The sequence below is a fragment of the Mobula birostris genome, chromosome 7 (assembly GCF_030028105.1).
Source record: "Mobula birostris isolate sMobBir1 chromosome 7, sMobBir1.hap1, whole genome shotgun sequence".
Lineage (NCBI taxonomy): Eukaryota > Metazoa > Chordata > Chondrichthyes > Myliobatiformes > Myliobatidae > Mobula > Mobula birostris.
This window is the reverse complement of record NC_092376.1, coordinates 44,156,039-44,180,634: the sequence shown is the minus strand read 5'-3', so window position 1 is coordinate 44,180,634 and position 24,596 is coordinate 44,156,039. Positions and strand designations below refer to the sequence as shown.

Below are 24,596 nucleotides of genomic sequence, written 5' to 3'. Positions count from 1 at the left end.
ATTTCATTGTTATATAATTCACAGATTTTTGGATAGGGATATTTGTCTGGGATTTTCTGAATATTGGGATCACAGGAATGTCAACTTACACAAAATATTATGAAATTAGACCGCCAGTGATTTTTGCAATAATTTCCAGGATGTCTACATGGTTTGGCCAACAAGCTTAGGTCATGAACTCACTGATTCAATTTTGAAAATTTTAAAAGTTGGTTGCCAGTTAATACCCTTTATGTCATCCAAGATTCAAAATTTGGTTACACAAGTGCCTTGACTTTCCAAGAGTATCTAGTGAAATAACCCAAAGATACTGCAGTACGGTTTCTGGAAGGCAGTTTTCAAAACATTCTGATCTTCACCTCACCTTTAGAAAAAGGTTCTCAATTTTCATAGAGATTGAGATAAAATGAAATACAAAACTGAACTTAAGAATACCTTGTATCTGGATCTAGTGAATTCATGGCTTCTTTATCATTCAGTAGGTTTTTCAAACTCTTGCAAAGATCAATATTAGTGTTCAGTCTAAGAAGGGGGAAAAAATAGCTTTTAATCACATTGTGAGAGGTTTGATTACAATGGTTGTATAGTCTACTTAACCTAATTTCTTTTCACTCTTTTGATATAGTCCTCATTATTTCAATCTCATCTTGACTAACTGTCCCTGCTCCTCCATGTACAACACAAATGATTCACTGAACTTTGCACAGATAATACATTTCACCAGCTCAATAATGAAATTTCCCACTCAAGAAACCCACCAACAAATTCTGTCATGGTCAACCTCAATGTAATTTTAAAAATATAGTTAGACCATCATGTTCATCAAATAACAATCAAACTATTCCAAGAATTGCAAAAAAAAACATTAACCTCACTGTTGGCATGGACACGGCCTACTTTAACATGGGATCCAATATTCCACTCTACACCAAGCTCAGTGTGGGGAATTCTACAAAATCTCTCTCCATTGCAGAGAAAATAAGTTGGAGACAAGATGACTGACAGGACATGCACGTGGTCAGTCAGGTTCTGGTGTATTGCATCCAGGCAGATTATGGTGGGTGGAGGTGTAGCACAAGAACTGGGGAACAGACATGGTAGGGAATGTGGTCGCACAAAAAGGGAGACCATTAAAAATGTAAGTGATGAGGCCAATAGAGGAGCAAGTGACGGGTGGGTGGGTGGAAGAATAGGCAGAGTAATATATCACAGAAACAGGCCATTTGGCCCATCTGGTCCATAGTGACCACAGCATCATTCCAGCTAGTCTCAGTTGCACGAGATCATCTCATAATGCTCCAAGTCCTTTCCCTCAATGCATCTACCCAATCACCTCTATAAGTGTTGCTCTACATGCCATCCTACACATCTGGAGAAGGATGCTTATGTGAGAATGCTGATCTTGGACTATAGTTCAGCATTCAACACCACAGTTCCATCCAGGCTCAACAAGAAGCTCAGAGACCTTGGCTTTGACCCTGCCTTGTGCAGCTGGATCCTGGACTTCCTGACGGATCGCCAGCAGGTTGAAAGAGTGGGCTCCCTCATCTCCAACCCTCTGACTCTCAATACAGGAGCCCATCAGGGCTGCGTACTGAGTCCCCTCCTTTACTCACAGTATACCCACAGCTCCAATCTGCTAATTAAATTTGCCAATGACACTACATTGATTGGCCTTATCTCACAATAACGAGGTGGCCTACAGGGAAGAAGTCATCTCTCTGACACAGTGGTGTCAAGAAAATAACCCTGCTCTCAATGTCGCAAAAACAAAGGAGCTGGTTATGGACTACAGGAGGAATGGAGACGGGCTAACCCCGATTGACATCAATGGATCTGGGGTTGAGAGGGTAAACAGCTTCAAGTTCCTCGGCATCCACATCACTGAGGACCTCACATGGTCTGTACACACTAGCTGTGCAGTGAAAAAAGCACAACAGCATCTCTTTCAACTCAGACAGTTGAGGAAGTTTGGAATGGGCCCCCAAATCCTAAGAACTTCCTACAGGGGCACCATTGAGAGCATCCTGACTGACTGCATCACTGCCTGGTATAGGAACCGTACCTCCCTTAATCGCAGGACTCTGCAGAGAGTGGTGCAGACAGCCCAGCGCATCTGTAATTGTGACCTTCCCATGATTCAGGACATTTACAAGGACAGGTGTGTGAAAAGGGCCCATAGGATCACTAGGGACCCAAGTCATCCCAACCACAATCTATTCCAGCTGTTACCATCCACGAAGGGATACTGCAGCATAAGAGCCAGGACCAACAAGCTCCAGGACAGCTTCTTCCACACGGACATCAGACTGATGAACTCACACTGATCTGAGTGTACTCTATATTACATTGACTGTTCTATTTATAATAAAATCATAAATTACTATGATTGCACATGGCACATTTAGATGGAGACGTAACATAAAGATTTTTACCCCTCATGTACGTGAAGAATGTAAGAAATAAAGTCAATTCAATTCATTGTACCTGTCTCAACCACTTCCTCTGGCAGCTCATACAAGGTACTCAGTACACTGAGCTGCCTTTTAAATCTCTCACCTTTTACTTTGCATCTATGCCCTCTCATTTTACACTCCCTAACCCTGGGAAAAACACCATGACCGTCCATCTTATCCATACTTCTCATGATTTTATAAACTTCTACAAGGCCACCCCTCATTCTCCTGTATTCGAAGGAATAAAGGCTCGGCATGGCCAACTTCTTCATATAACTCAGGCCCTCTAGTCCAGGTGATATTCTTGCAAATCTCTTCTACATCCTCTCCAGCTTTCCTATAACAGGTGACTAAAACCATACGCAATACTCCAAGTGCAGTCATACTGATGACTTGTACAACAACAACAACAGAATGTCCCTACTCTTAAACTCTACCTGATGGAAGCTGGTATGTTAAACACTTTCCACACCACCCTGTCTCCTTGCATGACTGCTTTCAGTGAACTATGCACTTGCACTCCCAGGTCCCTTTCTTCCACAACACCTGTCAATGCCCTGCCATTCCCTGTATAGGTCTTACATGGGGCTGAATGTGCAAAATGCATCACTTCACACTTATCCAAGTTGAAATCCATTTACAATTCTTCAGCCTATTTCCTTGGTTGATCTTTGTATTTCACTGTAACCTGCTTCACCACCAAGAACCCTTAATTTAGTTTTATCAAACTTGCTAGTTATGCCATATATATTCACATCAAAATAATTTACATAAGTAATAACAGAGATTCCAACACTGACCTCTAGGACACTCCACTAGTCACAGGTCTCCAGTCAGAGAATCAACCTTCAACAATCACCCCATTTCCTATCATTAAGCCAATTCTGAATTCACCTCGCTAGCTTCCCTTGAATCCCATGTGACCTAATCTTTCAGATCATTCTGTTATATGGGATCTTGTTAAAGGCCATATAGAGTACAACCACTGCACTACCTTCATCTACCCCCTTTGTTACCTCTTCACACAACTCCAAAAGATTAATCAAAAATAACATCCCATGCACAAAACCATGTTGACTTATGGTAGATATTCTGTTTCTGGGCCAGGGGCCTCGTGATTTTTGCCAGGCTCAGCTTTCTAAATACAGCATGTGACGTGTAAAGATCAAGTTGTTTTTGAAAAAGTTAAACTTCCAACTAATATTCTTGTTTAGCTTCTGGTCCAAGAGATACTACTTATTACCCATGTTTCTTTGACATCCATGAAATCCTCCTTATTAGTAATTACAAAGGAAAACTACACATTAAAAATCTCAGCCATCTTCTTCGATTCCACACACAGGCCTGATTGCCTTAAGAAGGGCCTAGTCACCCTTTTACTGCTAATAGAACTGAAAAACTTTTTGAGATTATTGTTAATCCTATCTGCCAAATCTATCTCACACCCTCGTTTCATCTTCCTGATTTAACTACTTTTAATATTTGTCAAAATCAGGTTTATTATCACTGGCAGGTGACATGAAATTTGTTAACTTAGCAGCAACAGTTCAATACAATACGTAATATAGAAGTTAAAAAAATAATAAGTAAAACAATTGCAGTATATAGTCAGCCCTCCTTATCCGCGAGGGATTGGTTCCGGGACCCCTCGCGAATACCAAAAACGCGGATGCTCAAGTCCCTTATTCAACCTGTCTAAATACGATGGACCTTAGGACCCAGCGGAACCCCGGACCTTATTTAACCTGCCTCAATGCGGTGGACATTAGGACCCAGCAGCGGAGCTCTGAATCCGCAGTGTTTCTGTTCACAAAAATAATCACGATCACGATTGAAAATAAACTGGAAATAATAAAGCGATCGGAAAGAGGTGAAACGCCATCGGTCATTGAAAAAGCGTTAGGCTACAGTCGGTCAACGATTGGAACAATTTTAAAGGATAAAGTGAGAAAGGCCCTGCCCCGATGAAAGCTACAATTATTACTAAACAACGCAGTGGTTTAATTATTGGGTTTTGGGTTTTTGATCTGCCACATCAACCCGGCATGGATGGAGAGCGTGCTCGGGAGTGGTCTGTCACTGGATCAAACTTGGGAATTTTCATTCCCGAGCCCGGCACTGCAATATATGTTTCCTAAGTGTTTTATATGAATAGGAAGGTAAAATACATCTATATACTAAGACAAACGTTTGACTAACTGACGCTAAATACCGGATGTACCTGTTCCGACTTACTTAGTAAGAGAACTTCCGGGTTTTTCTCGATCCCGATACATGATAACCTACGCATACCCTCCTGTATACTTTAAATCATCTCTAGATTACTTATAATACCTAATACAATGTAAATGCTATGTAAAATAGTTGTTATACTGCATTGTTTAGGGAATAATGACAAGAAAAAAAAAGTCTGTACATGTTCGAACAACAAATGCTGGAAGATCACTTCCGGGTTTTCTCAATTCACGGTTGGTTGATTTCATGCATGCGGAACTCGCCGATAAGGAGGGCCGACTGTACGTACATAGAGTGACATAGAACGTGCAAAAAACAGAAATACTGTACATTTTTAAAAATGAGGTAGTATCCAAGGGTTCAATGTCCATTTAAGAATAGGATGGCAGAGGGGAAGAAGCCGTTCCTGAATCGCTGAGTGCGTGCCTTCAGGCTTCTGAACCTCCTACCTGATGGTAACAGTGAGAAAAGGGCATGGCCTGGGTGCTGGAGGTCCTTAATAATGGACGCTGGCTTTCTGAGACACCAATTCATTTGTACACAGCTACCTAACAACAATAAACAATTCCTTCTTTTATCTGACCAAGCTTCAATATTGTTAATCAGTCAGAGTTTACTGAACTTGGTATGTCCACTGTCAACCTAACAGGAACATATTACCCCTACGCTCTTGATCAACCCTTTTAGAAGTTTTCCATTTGCCAACTTGTCCTTTGCCATTAAACACAGTCACTCAGTTGACCCCAGCTCGATCCTACCTACTATCCTCAAAATTGACCCTGCTCCAGTCCAGGACTTTAATCTGTGGACATGTTCTATCATTTTCCACAATTATTCAAAAAGATACATAGGAAGAGAGGATGGATAAGGTAGAATAGAACATAAAAAAAACCTACAGCACAATACACACCCTTTGGCCCACAATGCTGTGCCAAACTTGTACTTACTTTAGAAATTACCTAGGGTTACCCATAACCCTTTTTCTAAGCTCCATGTACCTATCCAAGTCTCTTAAAAGACCCTATTGTATCCACCTGTACCACCATCACCAGCAGCCCATTCCACGCACTCACGACTCTCTGTGTTAAAAACTTACCCTGACATCTCCACTATACCTACTCCTAAGCAACTTAAAACTGTGCCCTGTCATGTTAGCCATTTCAGCACTGAGAAAAAGCCTCTGACTAGCCACACGATCAATGCCCCTCATCACCTTATACACTTCTATCAAGTCACCTCTCATCCTCCGTCACTCCAAGGAAAAAAAGCCAAGTTCACTCAATGTTCCCCAATCCAGGCAACATCCTTGTAAATCTCCCTTGCACCCTTTCTATGGTTTCCACATCCTTCCTGTAGTGAGGTGACCAAAACTGAGCACAGTACTCCAAGTGGGTCTGACCAGGATCCTGTATAGCTGGAACATTACCTCTTGGCTCTTGAACTCAATCCCATGGTTGATGAAGGTCAATACACCATATGCCTTCTTAACCAGACAGTCCACCTGCGCAGCAGCTTTGGGTGTCCTATGGACTCGGACCCCAAGATCCCTCTGATCCTCCACACTGCCAAGAATCTTACCATTAATGCTATATTCTGTCATCATATTTGACCTACCAAAATGAACCACCTCACACTTATCTGGGTTGAACTCCAACTGCCACATCTCAGCCCAGTTTTGCATCCTATCAATGTCCCACCCTAACCTCTGACAGCCCTCCACACTATCCACAACATCCCCAACCTTTATGTCATCAGCAAATTTACTAACCCATCCTTCCACTTCCTCGTCCAGGTTATTTATAAAAATTACGAAGAGAAAGGGTCCCAGAACAGATCCCTGAGGCACACCACTGGTCACTGACCTCCATGCAGAATATGATCAGTCTACAATGACTCTTTGCCTTCTATGGGCAAGCCAGTTCTCCATCCACAAAGCAATTTCCCCTTGGATCCCATGCCTCCTTACTTTCTCAATAAGCCTTGCATGGGGTACCTTATCAAATGCCTTGCTTAAATCCATATACACTACATCTACTGCTCTACCTTCATCAATCTGTTTGGTCACATCCTTATAAAGCTCAATCAGGCTCGTAAGGCATGACCTGCTTTTTACAAAGCCATATTATGCCTCTCCAAATGTTCATGATTCATGCCTCTCATGATCTTCTCCACCAACTTACCAACCACTAACGTAAGATTCACTGGTCTATAATTTCCTGGGCTATCTCTACTCTCCTATAAGGAAACAATATCCACAACCTTCCAATCCTCTGGAACCTCTCCCGTCCCCATTGATGATGCAAAGATCATTCCTAGAGGCTCAGCAATCTCCTCCCTCGCCTCCCACAGTTGCCTGGGAAAACCTCATCTGGTCCCAGTGACTTATCCAACTTGATGCTTTCCAAAGGCTCCAGCACATCATCTTTCTTAATGTCTATATGCTCAAGCTTTTCTGTCCACTGTAAGTCATCCCTACAATTGCCAAGGTCCTTTTCTGTAGTGAATACTGAAGCAAAGTATTAATTAAGTACCTCTGCTATCTCCTCCGGTTCCATACACACTTTTACACTGTCACACTTGATTGGTCCTATTCTCTCAATAAGTTTGCAATTGCATGATGGGGAGATTAACTAAATTGAGAATAGGAGTGGGTTAGGCAGATGGAAAGGTAATTGAGTATGATTTTCGAGAATAATGAACCCAAAGGTCCAGAACTTCTTCACACTGTAGATGATACACTAGCAGACAGAGAGGATTTAGATGAGTTTCGCAGTCAGATTTTTCCCTTTTAAATACTCTGGGTTGATGGTCTCTCACTTGCACAAGAGGAGAAAAGAGCTGTGATCAAGGGTTCAATTATTATAGAAACAGATAGTCAATACTTAAGCCACAAACACAACTGCCAGATGGTGTATTTCCTCCATGATGCCAGATCAAGGATATCACTGATCAAGGATAGCTCAAAGCATCATGAAAGGCAAGAATGCATGGCTTGGACAGGGAGTAGAAAAAGGGATTAAGGCTATCAAGCACAGTTTAAGGAACTAGGAAAGCAGTTAAAAAGCAGGACCTCAAAGATTGCAAAATCCAGATTATTTATTTTTATTTAGAGATACAGCACAGAGTAGGTCCTTCCTGCCCTTCAAGCAATGCTGACCCAGCAACCCCTGATTTAACCCTAGCTTATTCACGGGACAAATTACAATAACCATTTAGCCTACTAACTGGCACATCTTTGGACTGTAGCAGGAAACCGGAGCACTCTAAGGAAAACCCCGCATCCCACGGGGAGGGTGTACAGACTCCTTACAGGTGATAATCAGGATTGAACGCTGAAGCCCTGAACTCTATTGGTGTCACACTAACCACTGCACTACCATGGTACCCAATATTCACAGTAACATGTGTTAATATGCCCTGAAGTAGGAGGCCAGAGCAGATGAACCAATTGCTGAAGAGATGGTGCAGGAGGAACGGGGTTAGATTTCTTATACACTGGGACAGTTTCTGAGCAGGTAGAATGTGTACAAATCAGGCTGGTTGCCATATAAAAGGCTGGTGTGCAAGTCGAGAGCTCATCTGTAAAAGCAATCAAATTATTAATATTGAAAGAGACTACAAATGATTGAAGGACAGAGGGTTCCAGGTGTTCTGGTCCACAAATCACAAAAAGTTAGCAGAGGAATACAGCAAGAAGAGGGCAAATTGCATATTGTTGGCCTTTCTTACAAAATGGTTAGAACTTAAAAATAGGCAAGTTTTGCTGCAATTGTACAGATAGTTGATGAAATCACATCCTGAGCACTGTGCACAACTCTGGTACCCTTACCAAAGAAAAGAGAAGGTACTTTAGACAGTCTAAAAGAGGTTCACCAAGCTAATTCCTGGGATGAGAGGATAGCAGGTTGAATTTTATTCTTTAGGACAGATAATATCCTAAGGAAGAATGACAAGGTACTTGCCAGAATGTTTTCACCAGCAGGACAGTCTTGAACAGGGAAACAGTTTCAAGATAAGGGACCTGTCATTTAAAACCAAGAAGTTCTTATCACACATCAAAGTCGCTGGTGAACGCAGCAGGCCAGGCAGCATCTCTAGGAAGAGGTGCAGTCGACGTTTCGGGCTGCGACGTTGACTGCACCTCTTCCTAGAGATGCTGCCTGGGCTGCTGCATTCACCAGCAACTTTGATGTGTGTTGCTTGAATTTCCAGCATCTACAGATTTCCTCGTGTTTAAGTTCTTATCACATTGGATTGTGAATCTCTGTAATTTTCTATCACAGAGAGCCATGGAAGTTCACTTAAAGGAAGCATTTCAACTGCATGTAGATAAAAGTTTTGGAAGATCAGCAGATTGGGGATTATGGAGATGTGGCACAGATGTGGCCTGGGATAGATCTATCAGAATCATACTGAATGGTCGAGCAGAATCAAGAGGTTTGCTCCTGTTCTATTTTTTGCATTCTGGGTTATCAGAAGTCCTAATAAAATACAACCTAAGAGACTTGTGTAAAATAATTAAAGTATAGAGTGCTGAGGATAATATTCTGATATGGATTGACAGCAGGAATAAATGAGTCTTTTTCAGGATACCAGTGATTAATGGGGTACTGCTGGAATTCTATTGGAATTTGAATTTGATCCCCTGCTGCTCACAATGGATAAAAATACTTGCATGAGGAAACCAAATGTATTATGTCTAAATCTGCTGACAACACAGTACAGAGTGGGATTGCAAGTTAGAAACATAGAAACCCTACAGCACAATACAGGCTCTTCAGCCCACAAAGCTGTGCCGAACATGTCCTTACCTGAGAAATTACCTACGGTTACCCATAGCCATCTACTTTTCTGAAGTCCATATACCTATCCAGGAGTCCCTTAGAAGACCCTATCGTATCTGCCTCCACCACCATTGCTGGCAGCCCATTCCATGCAATCAACACTCTCTGCTTAAAAAACTTACTGCTGACAATTGCTCTGTACCTACTTCCAAGCACCTTAAAACTGTGCCCTCTCATGCTAGCCATTTCAGCCCTGGGAAAAGGCCTCTGACTATCCACAAGATCAATGCCTCTCATCATCTTATACACCTCTATCAGGTCATCTCTCATCCTCCATCACTCCAAGGAAAAAGGCTGAGTTCAGTCAACCTATTCTCATAAGGCATGCTCCCCAATCCTGGCAACATCCTTGTAAATCTCCTCTGCACCCTTTCTATGGTTTCCACATCTGTCCTATAGTGAGGCGACCAGAACTGAGCACAGTACTCCAAGTGTCCTATATAGGGTCCTATATAGCTGCAACATTACATCTCGGCTCCTAAATTCAATTCCACGATTGATGAAGGCCAATACACCGTATGCCTTCTTAACCACAGAGTCAACCTGCACAGCAGCTTTGTGTGTCCTATGGACTCGGACCCCAAGATCCCTCTGATCCTCCACACTGACGAAAGTCTTACCATTAATACTATATTCTGCCATCATATTTGACCTAACAAAATGAACCACCTCACACTTATCTGGGTTGAACTCCATCTGCCACATCTCAGCCCAGTTTTGCATCCTATCAATGTCCCACTGTAACCTCTGACAGCCCTCCACACTATCCACAACACCTCCAACTTTTGTGCCATCAGCAAATTTATTAACCCTTCCCTCCACTTCTTCATCTAGGTCACTTATAAAAATCATGAAGAGTAGGAGTCCCAGAACAGATCCCTGAGACACACCACTGGTGACTGACCTCCATGCAGAATATGACCTGTCTACAACCACTCTTTACCTTCTGTGGGCAAGCCAGTTCTGGATACACAAAGCAATGTCCCCTTGGATCCCATGCCTCCTTACTTTCTCAATAAGCCTTGCATGGGGTACCTTATCAAATGCCTTACCTAAATCCATAAACACTACATCTACTGCTCTACCATCACCAATGTGTTAAGTCACATCCTCACAAAATTCAATCAGGCTCATAAGGCATGACCTGCCTTTCACAAAGCCATGCTGACTATTCTTAATCATACTATGCCTCTCCAAATGTTCACTGTGATGAGAATGTAAATGACAAGTTGCAAGATGATGTAATTCACTTTGATAGGTAAGACAGAAAGGCAAAATATTATTTAATAGTGATAGATTGGGAAACGCTGATGTGGAAAGAGATCCGAATTCCTTCAACACCAATCACCAAAAGGGCACAAGGTAGTGAGTTTAGAAACAGTTAAATGCATGGCTAAGGACCAGATACAGGACAGAGTGCTTCAAATGTTTGGTATCTTTTCTGGGACCAGAGTGATCTGTTCAAGGATAGGTTGCATTTAAACTAGAGGGGGACCAAAGCAGAGTGGTTTACCAGTGTTAACCAGGGTGGTTTAAACAAGTTTTGCAAGGGATGTGACCCAAGCTGACAGTGTAGCAGGAGGCAAGAGAAGCATATGCAATAAATGCAGCAGGCATGTCTAGTGAGCAGAGCAGCTAGATATGGTTGGGGAAGCACAAGAGGGCTAGTGGGTTTAACTGCATTTACTTAATGCAAGGTGCATTGCAGTTAAGGCAAGTGAGCTAATTTTATAATATTACAAATCATAATCAGCACACTGGATTATGATATTGTGGCAATCACAGAAATGTGGTTGAGGGATGGGAAGGATGGCAGCTCAGTGTTCCTGGTTGTTGCATTTCCAGGTGGGGGTGGGGATGGGGATGGGGGTGGACTCCCCAAAAGGAAAGGTTTTTAGGAAGAACATTACTGCAGTACTCAGGATTACATCCAGGAGGGACCAACAAATGAGGCTAAAAGAACAGAAGATCATAAGAAAGGGATATCACAGAATTATCATGTCCCTGTAATAAGCAGCAAAGATACTCAGATTAGGAAATCCTGGTTGAGAAAGAAAGTGTTATCAAACAAGAGGATATGCAGAGTATCCCAATATTAAAGAGGATAGCAAAAGTTGCTTGAGATACATAAAGAGAGTTGAGAATGGATGTTAGATTGCTGGAAAACAATGCTAGAGAGGTAGTAATGGGGGACAATGAAATGACAGATGAAATGAATAAGTACTCCGCATCAGTCTTCAATGTGGAAGACACTAGCAGTATGGTAGGTATTCCAGGTCTTAGGGGGCATTAAGTCTATGAAGTTACTATATCTAGAGGGAATCTTCTTGGGAAACTGAAAGGTCTGAAGGTAGATCAGTCACCTGGACCAGATGGTGTACACCCCTGAGTTCTGAAAGAGGTGGCTGAAGAGATAGTGGAGGTAATACTGTAGTAATCATCTTTCAAGAATCACTAGATTCTTGAAAGATGATCACTAGATTCTTGAATGGTTTCGGAAAAAATTGCAAATGTCACTCCACTCTTCAAGACAGGAGAGAGGCAGAAGAAACTATAGGCCACTTCTCAGTGCTTGGGAGGATGTTGGAGTCCATTAAAGTCTCAGGGTACTCGGAGGTATATGATAAAATAGGCTGTAGTCAGCACAGTTTCCTCAAGGGAAAACCTTGCATGATAAATCTATTGGAATTCTTTGTCTATTCTGCTTGTTATTTCTTCAAAGAAGAACCAATTGATGTTGTGTACTTGGATTTTCAGAAGGTCTTTGACAAATTGCCACATGTGAGATTGTTTAACAAGCTATGAGTCTGTGGTGTTACAGGAAAGATTCTAGCATGGATAAAGCAGTGGCTGATCAGCAGGAGGCAAAGAGTGAGAATACATAGAGCCTTTTCTGGTTGGCTGCCAGTGACAAGTGGTGTTGCATAGGGGACTGTGTTGGGACAGATTCTTTTTACGTTATATGTCAGTGATTTGGATGATGGAATTGATGGCTTTGTTGCTAAGTTTGCAGTCGATATGAAGACAGGTGGAGGGCAGGTAGTTTTGAGGAAATAGAGGGGCTACAGAAGAACTTAGACAGATTGGGAGAATAGGCAAAGAAATGGCAGCTGGAATGCTGTGTTGGGATATGTATAGTCATGCACTTTGGTAGAATAAATGAAAGGGTTGACTATTTTATAAATGGGAGAGAAAATACAAAAACTTGAGGTGCAGCGGGACTTGGAAGTCCTTGTGTAGGATTCCCTAAAGGTTAATTTGCAGGTTGAATCTGTGGTGAGGAAGGTAAATGCCATGTTAGAATTCATTTCAAGAGGACTAGAATACAAAAGCAAGGATGCAATGTTGGAACTTTATAAAGCACTGATGAGGCCTCACTTGGAGTATTGTGAGCATGTTTGGGCCCCTTATCTTAGAAAGGATGTGCTGAAACTGGAGAGGGTTCAAAGGGGGTTCACGAAAATTATTCCTGGTTTGAAGAGCACCTGATGGCTCTGGGCCTGTATTCACCAGAATTGAGAAGAATGAGGGGAGACCTCATTGAAACCAGTCAAATGGTGAAAGGCCTTGAGAGAGTGGATGTGAAAAAGGATGTTTCCTATGGCGGGAGAGTCAAAGACCAGAGGACATAGCCTCAGAACAGAGGGGTTTCCTTTTAGAATGGGGATGAGGAGGAATTTCTTTAGCCAGAGAGAGGTGAATCTGTGGAATTCTTTTCCATAGGCAGCTGCGGAGGCCAAAGCTTTATGTATGTTTAAGGCAGAGATTGACAGATTCTTAATTAATCAGGGCACGAAGGAATACGGGGAGAAGGCAGGAAATTGAGGCTGAGAGGAAGATTGAATCTTCGTGATGAAACAGTAGAGCAGACTCGAAGGGCCAAATGGTCTAATTCTCCTCCTATACCTTATGGTCTTTCGAAAGCTTTTAGGAGGGGTCGAGGGATAATGAACCAGCCCTGGCTAACAGAATTAGAGAGAATTTTAAAATCTTTTACAGATACATTAGAAGCAATAATTGCAAGGGTGACCCTCGATAGGTCCCTCAGAGATCAAAAAACAAGTTTTTGTGTGGAACCACGGAACACGTATGATCCCCTGCCCAAACACTTTGTGTCAGTAGTCATCAGGTAGAAGAATGGGGAGGATGGAAAGTTAGGGAAGGTGTACACTGATTGCTTAAGACAAGCATATTTCAAGAGAGGAAATGTTAGATATATTGATGCATATTAAAGTGGACAAATCCCCATTGGCTGACAAAATCTATCCCAGAGTTTTATGGGAATCAAATAAGATTGTTGGGGTTCTGAGGGAAATTTTTGCATCTTCTGTAGCCCTTAATTAGTAGTAAACAATTGAAATTGAAGCCTGGATGAAAGGCTCTGTGGTATGATAAGTAAGTCTGCTGATGACACAAAGATTAGTCAAGCTGTAGATAGTGAAGATGGTTGCATAAATTGCAGGCATGTGGATCAGATGGAAAGTTAGGAGGAATAATGGCAGATGGAATTTAATCCAGGCAAGTGTGAGATAATGCATTTTGGGTCTTCTAATACTAGCTAGGCACAGACAGTAAATAACGGGGACCTTAGACGTGTGATGAGCTCAGGGTGCAAACTTATTGCTCCCTGTAAATAGGAGCACGAGTGGATAGGTTAGTGAAGAAAACACTTAGCTTGCTTGCATTCATCCGCATGGGTGTTGAATACTAACAACACACACAAAATGCTGGAGGAACTCAGCAGAGCAGACAGCATCTATGGAAAAGGAGTAAACAGTCGACATCTTGGGCCGAGACCCTTCATCAGAACTGGGACAAAAAAGATTATTGAATACAAAAGTCGGGATATCATGTTGCAGCTGTACAATACACTGGTTATTGTGTGCAATTCTGGTCACCACACTGTAGAAAGGGTGTGGTAGATGCAGAAAAAGTGCAGAAGAAATATACCAAGCCATTGGCTGGAGCAAATGGATTTAGTTACATGGAGAGATTGGACAGACTGGGACAATTCGTCAGAGCACAGAAAATTCAATGTGACATGTTATAAATTTATGAGGGGCATAGATAGGGTGAATAATCAGGTCTTTTTCCAAGGGTAGAAGAGTTTAAAAGTAGAGGAGCCAGTTTTAAGGTGAGAGGGGAAATATTTAAAGAGGTATGTTTTCCCTTACAGAGGGCGGTAGATACATGGAACAAGCTGGTCAGAGAAAGTGGCAGAAAGAGGTACAATCACAGCAGTTAAAATGCACTTGGACTGATATTTGGATAGGAAAGGAATAGGAGAATATAGACAAATGCAAAAAAATAGGGTTAATGTATATTACCATAGCTGTCACATGGATGAGTCAGGTTTCATGTGCAAGATCTGTTTCTGTGCAGTACAACTGTGACTATGAAAGTGCAGAAACAGCAAGCAGTTAAGAGGGAAATGGCACGATGGCCTTCTTTGCAAGAAATTTTGTGTGGAGGAGCCAGGAGTTCTTAATACAGTTAAACAGGGCTCAATATAATCAATCTTGGAATACTGTATACACCCACAGATGGCAAAATTGTCATATGAGGAGAGATTCACTTCAAGCTTTCATTCCAGAGCTTACAAAGAAAGCCACGTCAAAACAAAAAAAAACCTTACAGGTTTAACAGAATGGATGAAGCACAAATGCTTCCATTAGCTTGGGGGTGGGGGTGAGTTGTGAAGACATGGGAGGAGGTGCAGAGAATAAAACCAGAAGTCACCCTCTCAGGAAACAGGACAAGACATTTTAGGAGAATTTTTAATTACTCATGGTGGTGAACCTATGGAATTCTCTGCACCAAAAGACCAAAACGCTGAATATATTTGAAAATTAGGAAGGTGGTCATAAGATACAACTGGATTAGAGGAGGAATATGGCATTGAGATAAAAGGTGACTTACAAATGATGCAGCAGGCTCAAACAACCAAGGAGCTTATTCCTGCTCTAATTTTTCTAAACTATGCATCTGTCACTTTTGATCTTGCTCAAGCTGCTTTCCTTGCAAATACTCAAATAACCTTGCCACGCCTTAGGTGATATAACTTTCTTAACCGATGTCTCAAATTTCAGGAATTTTGATTCAGGAGAAACATCCTGCATTTACAGACACACATTCATGTTCTTTGAATGTTCCAAAATACTTTGTTGGAAATAACTTACCTTTGAATGCAATTTATTCATTTTGTAGGCAAATATGACAGCTACATTGCACAGCAAGTTCCCAAAACTACAGTAAAAATTTGAATTTCTGCTGCTTTCTATAACGAGGCTTAGACTTACTTGTGGGGTTTCTTGGTCAACTCTACTGAAATTGCCTTCTCTGCTAAGCAAATCTGTAGCAATTGACTTCAGTATGCAGACTTTATGTTTACAAATAAATGAGTAAGGGTGTGAGTAGGATTTTTACTTTAAAGGTGAGCTCATTTTGTAAAAGGCAATAACTGTGCTATAGTTCCAGCAGGCACTTCACTCAGGGTTCTCCAGAGGAAGCAAACAGAAACAAATGCCTTTCACCAACAATGAGGGAATAGACTATGGGTAGCAGCAGTAGTGTGGAGTCCCAACTGTGGCAGTGCACCACAAGAACTACACACAATGGTCGTAAACCACTTGGTGGAATTGAAGGGAGTCTGAAAATCAACTGGATGGTACATTAAAACCTAAGAGAATTAGAAACCATTTAAATTATTGGCAATCAAAGGCAACTAATCTCCAATTAGACAACAGCCAAGGACAAAGTAACACTTGTGAATGGCAATCTACTTGTTGAATAACCCCAAGTGAATTGTCACTTGATTGATGGACCGACATTACACATAAACCTGAAGTATTCTCCACTTTTTCTTGCTACATTTAAGGAGAGGAACGAAGTTTTTGATTTTCAGTAATTGCATAGAAGTAGTCTTCAAACTACACAAACAATTCTCAGACTCTAAATTCTGAAAACATACTTTTCCACCATCGTGCCAACAGTCAGACAGGCAATCTCTGCAGCTTCACGAAACAAAGGATCTGGATGTGCTACCTTAATGAAATCTGCCTAGTAAGAAAAAAATAGAGCAATTAGTAAAATAAATCATGTTATTTCATCTAGAATCAGAAACAAATTCCATAAAAATATGTAATCCTTGATTTCTCTGTACAAACACATCAAACTTAGCATTAAACTCTCCAGTTTGTATTTCTCACAAATGCAGAGAGGAGGTTATATCACTTCCAAAAAAATAAATTGCGAAAGGAGAACAGAGTGGTCAAAATTTAAAACAATAAGCTGTTAATGTTTAAAAAGAAGTATTAAATAACTAGGCAACAAAATTAATTGAAGACATAAAATGCAAAAACAAAAATTTTTAACAAAGGTCGAAAGAAAACTTCATCCAGGCATGTCAAATAAATTATCAATGAGAAATCCAAACACCGGGAACTGTTTAACATCAAGGTGCATTCTCAGGGACAAGAACGTGAGTGGAATCAGCTCTAAATTAGGTCATCAGAAAGAAAAGCCACTGATAGTGCTATGTTCCCTTGAAACTTGGAACCAAACCACTGACTCCACAGGTACTTTCAGAGCAATGAATTGCCAACAGCTCAGTGGTGGATGAGAGTGAGCAGTGTGGGTCTTAGCACACTGCCCAGGTGAGTACTGGCAATTATAGGGAATAGTAGCATCTGCTATGTCCCTTTGCAGACTCCACTGATGCCACAGTTCCTCTCATCACTCAAATCCCAAGCACTCGATGGCAACATGTTAAAAAATCATCACTGGCCATTGATTTTGTTACCAAAAATCAGTCTCAGGACTGTAGAAAATGTATAAAAATGAATAAACAGTCGACGTTTCGGGCCAAGACCCTTCATCAGAACTCCAAGCCAATTTGACTTTCCACTCCACCCCTGACTAAGTACTCATTATAGTGCAAATCAAACCTGCTGGCTGTTAACAACTCTCCAATAATGAAGTATATGGTTGCAAGAATGCAAAATATAACTACCTGTAACTTATTGTTTCACAATAGAATCATTAAAAAAGCCTTTTGCCCACTAGAGTTAGAATAGTATGATATTGGAATGGTGTCAATACTTCTGATTTGAAGAAACAGTATCAGTTAATAGAAGTGGCCACTATGCAGGCAGCAGCTTACATTCCTACAAATCAAGATCTGAAGAGTTCCAAGGTAATGCAAGCTTGTCACCAATTACCACAATCATTTTCTATCTAGATTATTGTGCGAGATGGTGCTGGTAAACCATGGCGATATTCTGTGGGCTACATACAATAAGTTTACTTTGAACTATCATTCACTTGGTCAGCTCTTCAATTATGCAAACAAAATGATTTTATAAGAAGCAGTGTAAACTTATGAAACAGGACGATCAACTATTTGATATATTGTCTCCTGTCGTTTAACTCTTAACTCCTAATATTTAAGGAGTTCACAATAAACTACTTTATTGTTAACCTGAAATGTAATTAGCCTGAATATAAAGTTTGTTATTGTGCTGGCGCATAGCCAAGTGGTTAAGGCGTTCGTCTAGCAATCTGAAGGTTGCTAGTTTGAGCCTTGGCTGAGGCAGCGCGTTGTGTCCTTGAGCAAAGCACTTAACCACACATTGCTCTGCGACGACACCGGTGCCAAGCTGTATGGGTCCTAATGCCCTTCCCTTGGACAACATCGGGGCAGTGGAGAGGGGATACTTGCAGCATGGGTAACTGCCAGTCTTCCATACAACCTTGCCCAGGCCTGTGCTCTGGAAACCTTCCAAGGCACAAATCTATGGTCTCACGAGACTAATGGATGCCTATATAAGCAGGAGGAGAAGATGGCAGCGCGACGCAGCTTACAGTGGCCACTCCGGTGGTGACGTCTGTTATTTGTCAAGTAGGGTGCCGTGCACAATCCTGATTTGATGGAGACAGACGTGAGAGCACGGAGGAACATCTAGTGAAACTTCTGAGACGCCCGCTTCGCTGCTGCTGCTACTGTGTGGTCCCCAATCTCTGGAGAAGGCCCCGAGTTCTCGGCTTCGCCTGTTGCTCGGCAGCCGGGGCGGGGTCAAAGCGCTCAGCAGAGGATGGTGCTCGGAGAGGCTGTGTCGGAGGGGCTGGTTGGAGGCTCGAAGTTTTCGGATGGACTCAAGAGTCCACTGCAGTTGGGTGCTTCCAATGGTGCTGCATCGGCAAGTTAGCAGCGCTTGGAGATTCATGGCAGGGAGAGTTCCTCCCTTCTACCGTCTGTGTGAGATGATAAGTCTATCGGGACTTTGAGACTTTTTTTTAACTGTGCCCATGGTCAGCTCTTTATCAAATTATGGTATTGCTTTGCACTGTTGTAACTATATGTTATAATTATGTGGTTTTGTCAGTTTTAGTCTTGGTTTGTCCTGTGTTTTCTTGTGATATCATTCTGGAGGAACGTTGTATCACTTTTCAATGCATGCATTTCTAAATGACAATAAACGAGGACTGAGTGTCCTCATAATCTAATCTAATATTGTGTAGCTTTCCACTATTAAGTTTCAACTGCACAGCTTCAAGTTTTTAATCAGCACATTTCTAATCAAAGGACAAACAAACTAGTTTAAACTATAACATAGATGATTGCCAGATTGAATATCACCTAATATAATTGAAAAGAGGTTAACACTACTCACCAGATCAGCAACTCTGCAAAGACAGTCTGAAAGTTTGTCAAAGATCTGAACAATCTGGGGACCAGGTGGAGTGATACAAGCCTGTTCCACTAGATGTTCAGTTTCCTTCAAAGCATTTTCTTGAGCCACCTGAAATCCTTCTGGGCAGCTCAGCTCAGGTACACCAAAAAGACCCTTAAAATAAAAGTATGATAATTTAAATAAATTACAAACACACACAACAAACTATATGTCACATGAGCTACAATGCACTGAGCTCTTAAAGAACTACAGTACTGGCTCATCTAAGGTGAGCAGCAGGTTTAAAATACAATCTGAAAAACATTGTTAAGAGAGCAAGCAAACAGCTATAAGAACAAAACTTTGGGATTAAACGCAAACATGAGAAAATCTGCAGATGCTGGAAATTCAAGCAGCACACACAAAATGCTGGTGAACGCAGCAGGCCAGGCAGCATCTATAGGAAGAGGTACAGTCGATGTTTCGGGCCAAGACCCTTCGTCAGGACTAACTGAAAGAAGAGCTAGTAAGAGATTTGAAAGTAGAAGGGGGAGGGATGAAGCTAAGAGCTGGACAGTTGATTGGCAAAAGGGATACAAGGCTGGAGAAAGGTGGGGCGGGGGAGATCATGGGATGGGAGCCCAGAGGAAGATGGCGAGCAGGCAAGGAGTGACTGTGAGTGGTACAGAGAGGGAAAGAGAAGAAAAAGAAGGGGGGGAAATAATAAATAAATAAGGGATGGGATACGAAGGGGAGGAGGGGCATTAACAGAAGTTATAGAAATCAATGTTCATGCCATCAGGTTGGAGGCTACCCAACCTGAGTGTGGCTTCATCTTTACAGTAGAGGAGGCCGTGAATAGACATATCAGAATGGGAATGGGACGTGGAATTAAAATGTGTGGCCACTGGGAGATCCTGCTTTCTCTGGCAGACAGAGCATAGGTGTTCAGTGAAACGGTCTCCCAATCTGCGTTGGGACCATCCATGATCTTACTGAATAACATAGCAGGATTGAAGGGCTAAATTGATACTTAGCCTTGCATTCTTAAATAGCATTGAGTGAACATAACTACAAGAAGTCTCAGTTTTCAAAGTACTTGGCAAAACTGTTGGCAAGGCTTTGCCAACTCAAAGATTTCCAGAATTTATCAGATAAGACTTGCTCAGACCACTAAACCTTCCTGTCCAGACATTTGAGACCTATTATTTCTCAAGGCTTTACTGATTAGCCAAGAAAAATTGGCCTTCCTGGTTCAGAGAAGGAGGTTTAGCAGCAGGTGTGAATGATAGGCCTCATTCAGTAAAATTTATTCGTCAGTATGTTCAAGCTGTAAAATGGAATTAGGTTGTAGAATGCAATGTTACATTTTAATTTCATGCTATCATGGAAACCTAGGTATTGAAAAAAATACTTCTGTGGATATAACACATTTCACATCCTGATTATTTCCAAATAATTTGCAAATAATTAAATACTATTAAATGGCAATTATATGAAATTTAAACAGGGAATGAACTTTCATATAAAGAATCTGTAATTAACAATGAAATAAATTAACAGAACTTTTCAGTTGTGGAGATTGAATGACAGATGTTTGCCAGGCCATCAGGAAAACAGGTCTGCCCTCCTTCAATGACGATGTGTATCTTAACATTCATTCAGATTTGGCATTCAATTTCAATAACTAAATGCATAACTTCCTGAGGAATGCATTTAAACCCCAGTTTAGATTACACATAAACATATTGCCCGCCCCTTATTAGAAGTAAACACAGGAAATTTATAACACCAGAGGCCATTCAGCCCACCCTGTCTGCAAGTAAAAAAAAGAACTTCCAAGGCTAATCCCACCTTCTGGCATTTTATTGAAAGCCCTATAGGTCAGAACTCTAATGTACACATCCAGGTAAGTTTTAAAAAGTTCCAGGGGTTTCTGCTTCTAACGCCATTCCAGGCAGTGATTTCTAGACCCCAACTTCCACATCTCTACCACCCTCCAAAAGAAAAGGTTTCTCCTCATCTCCTAGCTAATCCTTCTATCAATTTAATGTATGTTCAATATATTTAATTCATGTTCCCGTAATTTAATCCCATAGTTATGGCAATTAAGTCCTTCCTATTTATCATACCTAGGCCATCTCGATTTAGTCTCCCCTCAGTGTTCTATCCCAAACAACATAAATCCCAACAACATAATCTATGAAATCTTACCACAAATAAAATTTTCTAGTACTGGTAACAATGTTGTATATTTCTTCTGCAACATACTATACTTTTCACCTAGTGACTAGAACAGTTCACATTACTGAAGCTGTGGCCCAACAAGTATTACATGCAACTTTTTAAAACCTCAGATGCAGAAAATCTAAAAAAAATACAGAAAATGCTTTCTGGAAAGGTTGATGGTTTCCAATAGATACTGCCTGACCTGAGGAGTTTTTCCAGTATTCTATATTTTTGTTCCTGCATAACCCTTCTGTTTTTTATATTCTATGCATCAGCTGAGGCATGAAATATAAAAAGTAATTTCTCCTATAGCCTAAAATAATCTGGCAGTTAAGTTCCTTTGCCTTTGTAATGTTGATAAGGATAGCCTACTGGGACGTGCCCAGCAGGCCAGGCCATAGAAACGAAAGAAAAAGAGAAAATAGGTATTGCAGACAAAAGTGGCCGGTCCTAATAAATACAGAAAGAGGTGGAAAATTTACTGGAGTCCTGCACGCTATAATGTGCCCAGACAAAAGACGAAATGTTATTCCTTGGCCCCATTTTAACAGTGCAGGAGGTCACTGAAAGGCGGTCAGAATGACAGTGGGATGGCAAATTAAGGTGACAGGTAATCAGAAACTCACAGAGAATCGCAAGTGCTCTGCAAAGCAATCACTCAATCAGTGTTTGGTTTCTCCACTATCGAAGATGCCACATTTTGAACATCAAATGCACTTCTTTCAGTCTACTGAACTGCATAATTACCAAAAAAAAATGTTTAGCTCCTGGCAAGCAGGGACAGAAGATTGAAGGGAGCAATCCCTACAAAAAGCTGAAAGGAGAGAGGAAAGTGAGTCTGGTGGTGGAACTTACCCCTACATTCAATTGAATTTGACCCAGTGAAAGCAGAGGTTGATGTGGTGGAAGAAAAGAACCAGAGTTCAATTGTTACTCCATCCTGATGCTAGAAATATACCAGCACTCATAACGTGTAGGAAAATCATGCACGAGTAAATAGTATCAGCAAGAATAGGTTGCTCAGAAAGGAGACTGATTGAATTGCTCTGATATCTGGCATAGACTTGATGAACCAAATAATCTCCTATGTAATAAGGAAACATGAAGTAAAATTTGTGTACACTTACTTTTATGACCAGCTTGCAATGAGAACAGGCTTAATGAAAGCCACATAGACTACATTAAATGCATTAGGTTTGTTGACCTGTCTATTTCCTTCTCAATATTCTGTCAAATTGTTTAGCTATGACCTTCCTTAACCAAAATAAAGCATAAAGTGCCAAAAATACTCAGTAATTTTACGGAAAGAGAGACAGAGTTAATATTTTAGGTTTACAATCTTTCAAACTTTTTTAATGAACGGATCATTTGTTTCACTGTCTGTTCTGAATAAAAGTCATCACTTGAAGAATCAAGTGTCTTTCACCACAGTACTGCCTGATCTGCCAAGATTTTCTGGCTGTTATTTCAGGTTTCCAGCATCTGCAAGCTCTTGATACCCATGAAATTTCTAATAGTTGATTAATTTGCATCTTTCTGAATGACGGCTCACATTGCTCTCAGAACTGATTTGAATAATCTATCCACCCCAAGTTAAACTGACCTGTTAGTGGCTAACGTAATAATGAAATCGTACAGGAAACGGACACTGCTCTCTGCATAATACACCTTGCCCGCTAAATCCATCAATCGCAGCTGAGCAATGAATACAAGCGTATTCGCGTCCCTCTTCCTGAAGCATGAGATGCTATTTCCTCAGCTTGAATCAGTCCTACTTGTTCTGTCAAACGAACTGTAGGCTTCCCACGCTGAGCAGTCATTCCTTGTCCATAGAATAAAACAAGGTAACTGATCTGTCGAAAAGTCATCGACTCAGCAGTAACTTTTATTTCTTCGCACTCACTGCGTAAGTGTTTCCATTTTTTCATTCGTTACTCATCCCATTAGTTTACTGTCCCACACACCAGAGTGTGCGATGTTTAGATGGCCATTAATGGCTCGGTGGCGCGATTGAAAGGCCTGACCGGCTGCCCCTGATCACACGTTGGTCTTTCCATTCCGGGATCTTGCCGTGTGCATTGTCTGCAACGTCCATTTAACCCACACCAAACTCGCACCCCTTTCTAACCTCTGCTCTACTCACCACATTTTTCCCAAAAAAGTCCACTTTGCTCGACGTAGTGGCATTGAAAGCCGCCCCCACAGGAGACCATGAGGTGGAAACCTTTCTACGGGTCTTCAAGCGACAACTCCGAATGTATTTAAAGACCGTCAGGATCCTCCGGTTCAACATCTCCAAGACAAGTGCAGCGGGACCTCGAGGTGACCGGAAGTTAGTGCATGTTCGCGTCGGAAGCTCTCTCCTGAATGCGCGTGCGCCTGCGTGACGAAGGCGAGCATTATGGGTGTCGTAGTTCAACGACGTGACCGGTTCGATGCATGGTGGGTTCGAGGCTGCAGTCCGATGTTAAAAAAATCTCGGTCCGTATTCTAGATTCAGAAGCATGGGTTGCCGTTGTAAGGTCTTGATCAGGTTTCGCAGAGCCAGAACTCTGCTTTCCCCCTTATACAAAATATGTAAACTGCTGAATGTTTCCAGTATTTTCTCGCGCTGTTGCTTAAGTAAGACCGCCTTGCAAGGGAGAAAGAGAATTCAGGGTTTTTGAAGCTGAGATAAACGGTGAGAGTCCACTTTGAAGAGGGAGGGAAAAGATTAGGAGTTGAGATTACGCAACAAAAAAAAAGAGAGGATTGTGTATTGGGAACAGAAGGACCGGGGATGCATGAAGAAATCGGTTGATGATTTGGGGAAGATAAGGAGATTTGGTGCTCTAGACCAGTGGTCCCCAACCACCGGGCTGCAAAGCATGTGCTACCGGGCCGCGAGGAAACGATATGAGTCAGCTGTACCTTTCCTCATCCCCTGTTACGCCCACTGTTGAACTTGAACGCATGCGAGGTCATCAGTTGGTCATTAATGTACAACTACTCGATGAGTAAAAAAAACAAACGTCACTTGAGAGTTTCTTTGAAAGAACTGGTAGGGGACATAAAAGGCCTAACACTGATAACACAGAGACAGCTGAGGCTGAAACTGCAAAAAAAAAAGAAAGCTTCCTTCAACAGAAAATACGACGAGTCATACATAAAATATGGCTTTA

General features: G+C 41.5%; 1 protein-coding gene across 4 annotated transcripts in view; it reads right to left on the bottom strand.

Annotated features, from left to right (window-relative positions):
* The window catches only part of LOC140200154 (mitochondrial intermediate peptidase-like), a 99,051-nt gene extending 75,265 nt beyond the window's left edge, over positions 1-23,786 (bottom strand). For 3 of the 4 annotated variants that reach the window (XM_072263034.1, XM_072263036.1, XM_072263035.1), the window contains exons 1-4: positions 23,579-23,786; positions 19,207-19,380; positions 16,506-16,594; positions 436-522 (exon numbers count right to left, since the gene is read on the bottom strand). In XM_072263034.1, the coding sequence (XP_072119135.1) occupies positions 436-522; positions 16,506-16,594; positions 19,207-19,380; positions 23,579-23,728 (500 nt within the window). In that variant the 5' untranslated portion in view covers positions 23,729-23,786. Of the gene's footprint in view, positions 1-435; positions 523-16,505; positions 16,595-19,206; positions 19,381-23,578 lie in introns of those variants that run through there. The other variant, XM_072263037.1, reaches the window with a different exon arrangement.
* Between the last annotated feature and the right edge of the window lie 810 nt (positions 23,787-24,596).